At 50.5% G+C, this 3,460-nt stretch overlaps 1 protein-coding gene across 3 annotated transcripts; it reads right to left on the reverse strand.

Moving 5' to 3' along the window:
* Positions 1-960: 960 nt before the first annotated feature.
* LOC144701701 (protein TIFY 10b-like) lies at positions 961-3,250 on the reverse strand. Of its 3 annotated transcripts, XM_078573446.1 has the most exons (5): positions 3,004-3,248; positions 2,310-2,442; positions 2,006-2,205; positions 1,873-1,930; positions 961-1,795 (listed from the first exon to the last, which is right to left on the reverse strand). In XM_078573446.1, the coding sequence occupies exons 1-5, from the start codon at positions 3,176-3,178 to the stop codon at positions 1,693-1,695; spliced, it is 669 nt and encodes a 222-aa protein (XP_078429572.1). In that variant the 5' UTR covers positions 3,179-3,248; the 3' UTR covers positions 961-1,692. The 3 variants fall into 3 exon arrangements, with proteins under 3 accessions (XP_078429572.1, XP_078429571.1, XP_078429570.1); XM_078573445.1 differs by having other exon boundaries at positions 1,873-2,205; positions 2,310-2,430; positions 3,004-3,250; XM_078573444.1 differs by having other exon boundaries at positions 1,873-2,205.
* Between the last annotated feature and the right edge of the window lie 210 nt (positions 3,251-3,460).

Below are 3,460 nucleotides of genomic sequence, written 5' to 3' on the forward strand. Positions count from 1 at the left end.
TGGGAGAGGGGAAGAACGGGAAAATAACTTACCACCGTCCACGGTTAGCCGATGCCGCTGTCGTTGCCCTCCAACCGCCACACCGGCTGCCGTCCGCAAAGGCACCAAATATGAAATTTGATATCGAATAAAAAAAACACAAAATCATGTTAGAGATGTTGGATATCGAAATTCGATATCTAACATCGAAAACTGATGTCGTCATCCTATACCTGAGATGAAGGCGGATGACGACATTGGGACGGATATCGTCACTGTAGCAACTGATATCCGATATCAATATCGAATATTTGGATATCGAAAAAAAATAACAGAAATTCCCTTCCTGGTATCCGATACAGCGTCCATCCCAATACCGTCATCCGATACCGGTATCGGGACGAGCGATCATTACCTCCTACATCCTCGTCCTGGATGAACGTCTACTATACTTGCAATGATTAAAGTTCCAAGTCGAAAGGCTTATATTCAGCGTTAAGGCTATGGTTGGATTTTAAACATATATTGCCAATATTATCAATGTTGTGAATGTTCAAATTTAGTTATTTTGCCTACAGTACTAAATCAAAAGGTAAAACATTGGTCAATGAAGTTTGACAAACTTTTAAAAAGATTGCGGGAATTTCTTACAAATCTTACCCTCCTCTACATTACTGTAAATGATGTATAACATATAGGGAGAGAGAGAGAGAGAGAGAGAGAGAGAGAGAGAGAGACAGAGAGAGACAGAGAGACAGAGAGACAGAGAGAGAGAGAGAGAGAGAGAGAGAGAGAGAGAGAGAGAGAGAGAGAGAGAGAGAGAGAGAGAGAGAGAGAGAGAGAGAGAGAGAGAGAGAGAGAGAGAGAGAGAAGGGGGGAGAGAGAGAGAGAGAGAGAGATTGATTGGAAGGTGGGGGACATGAGATATCCTGTCAGGTAGGGCAGCAGCTGTGGGACAACTGACTGCTCCAAGCCAATGGATAGATACCAGAAAATGTCCATTAATGAGCAGAAGAGGCTAAGGTCGAGGGCTGTCCACAGTCTCCATTCTCTCTCTCCCCCCTCACTTCTCTTTCTCTCTCTATCCCTTATCTTTTCTCTCCTCAATTCTCCTCTCTCCGCTTGCACACCTTTTTTTTCTCTCCCCGTATCTTTTCTTCTCTCTCTTCCCCCATCTTCTCTTTCTGTACTCTGCCCTATCTCTTCTTCTCTCTCTTCCCCCATCTTTTCTTTCTGTACTCTGCCCTATCTCTCTCTCTCTCTCTCTCTCCCTCCTCCATATCTCTTCCTCTCTCTCTTTCCATCTTCTCTCTGTTCGCTGTCCTCTCTCTCTATCTATCCTCCATATCTCTTCTCTCTCTTCCCCCATCTTCTCTTTCTGTACACTATCCTTTCTCTCTCCTCCATATCTCTTCTCTCTCTTCCCCCCATCTTCTCTCTCTGTACTCTCTCCTTTCTCTCTCTCTCTCTCTCTCCTCCATCTCTTCTTCTCTCTCTGTACTCACTCTCTCTCTCTCTCTCCTCGCCAGGTACAGGCTTGAGCAAACGGGAGAGAAAATGGCATTGAACTCAATGGCGAGTGTGGGGGGGGGGGGGGTTTCCAAAGGCGTCCATCAGTCAACGAGGCCCGCACGATCGGACGGCCCACGATTAGCGATCGCTCCATCATGTCCCCCCCACAATCGCCGATCGGACGGCCCCGGCCGCTCCACGCTACCCGTCCAGCCGCAGCTCCCCCGGCGGCGCCGCCAGCCCCAGCCACTTCTCCACCTCCTCTCGCTTACCGCTCACCGGGTACGGCCCCTTGGCGGTGATCCTAACCATCACAATTCAACACCCATAAGCCCCGCGCCTTCGAAAACGAACCTTCTAGAATGCGGTGCGGTCACCGACCTGTCCTTCCTCTTCTCTAGGAACCGGTTCAGCGACACCCGCCTCGCGATCGGCAGATCTGCGCAACGAAGCGGCTGGTCATTCGACCGGATCGGACCGCGATCGACGGGGTCGCCCGAGTGCCTATAAATACCCGAGCCCGCGGCTGGCGACGGTTTCTGCTGCGCGGGAGAGGGCGTCGCCGGTTGAGAGGTCGAGGGAGACGGAGCTTCCGTTTGAGCGCTGCGTTTCGCCATGATCATTAGCTCCTCCGCCTTCTCCGCTGGAACCTCGTCGATCACCACCACCTTGCCGCCGTAGAAGATCGTCATCTGCGCCTTCTTCTCCTCCCGACTACGCATCAAGAATTTTTTCCTTTTTCAGATCTCAAAACTGATGATCGAAAGAGTAATTTCCGCGAACTTTGAATGAAATTTTCAGGTTGATTTTTTCTGAACCTTTTGAGGTCGGATCTGGAGGATAGATGCACGATCGGCGCGCGAATCTCGCGTTCGTCGTCTTCCTCCGCGATCTCCACTCCCGGCAGAAGATTCATTGTCCGAGGTGTCTCCGCCTTGCCTGCCGCCGGTACTGATTCAGAAGCAGACAAGGGAATTTCAAAAAAAACTCGAGAGCGCGTCGAAGAAGTCAAGGTAGGAAGATATTTATCCTCGACGACAGCTTCTAGAAAGTTGTTAGAGATTGAGATTTGGATCGGCGTTAAAAGGAGAAATCATAAGAAAATCGAGCTCTAAGATTCAGCCAGCAACAAGAAATTCTCCATGAATACGAAAATTTCTCCCGGAATACGGAGGAGGATTCCGTTACAAAGTTTGAAAAGGAAGGAGGAGAAATTAGGGCTTCTTTTCGGAGGAGAATCGCAGTTCCATCTCCCAGATCGAATCTCGGCGTCAGAAAAAAACCGATCAGAAGCGAAATTAAACAGCGGAGAATCCGATAGAACCCTTCCGGATCCAGAATCACTCCTCTAGCCAGCCACAGTTCGTCAGATCGTCCGCCGGAACAGATCAATACTCAAAACAAAAATTTCCAAACCGGGAGAAAAACAACGAGGAAAGAAAGAGCACGGGACGGGCAATCCGATCGAGAATCGAAGAACAGGAGGGAATCAAAAGAATAACAGAAGCTTACCGGCGAAGAGCTGCGGCGCCGCCGGTCGGTCCGCCGCCATGGCCGAGAGGCTAAGCTTGAGATCGCCGATCGCTCCTCTCTCTCTCAGGTACCTGCTGAGGCGATTACAGGTGACCGAGAAGCTCGAAACTCTCTCTCCTCCCCTTCTCTCCGCCATCTCCGCCGCGTTCTCCATCGCCACCGACCTCCTCCTCGCGACCAATCCCTTCCGCAGAGCTCCCCCCCCTTCTCTTCCCTCGCTTCTCTGCCTCTCCTTTTTGACAGTCATTTCGACACGTGCCGACGCCCAAAGAAAACCCCCCAGTTTTTTTTAATTACCCCCCCGCTGTTCCGGCATTTCTCACAAAACCCCTCCCGCCGCCCCCACGGATATACTAAGTCGTCCATGATGCGGACGAAGGACGGGACGGTCCAAGATCGTCCCAATCTTTAGAAGTTCGTCTGAATCGTCCCGTCC

The sequence above is a fragment of the Wolffia australiana genome, chromosome 4 (genome assembly GCF_029677425.1).
Source record: "Wolffia australiana isolate 7733 chromosome 4, ASM2967742v1".
NCBI classification, from domain to species: Eukaryota; Viridiplantae; Streptophyta; class Magnoliopsida; order Alismatales; family Araceae; genus Wolffia; species Wolffia australiana.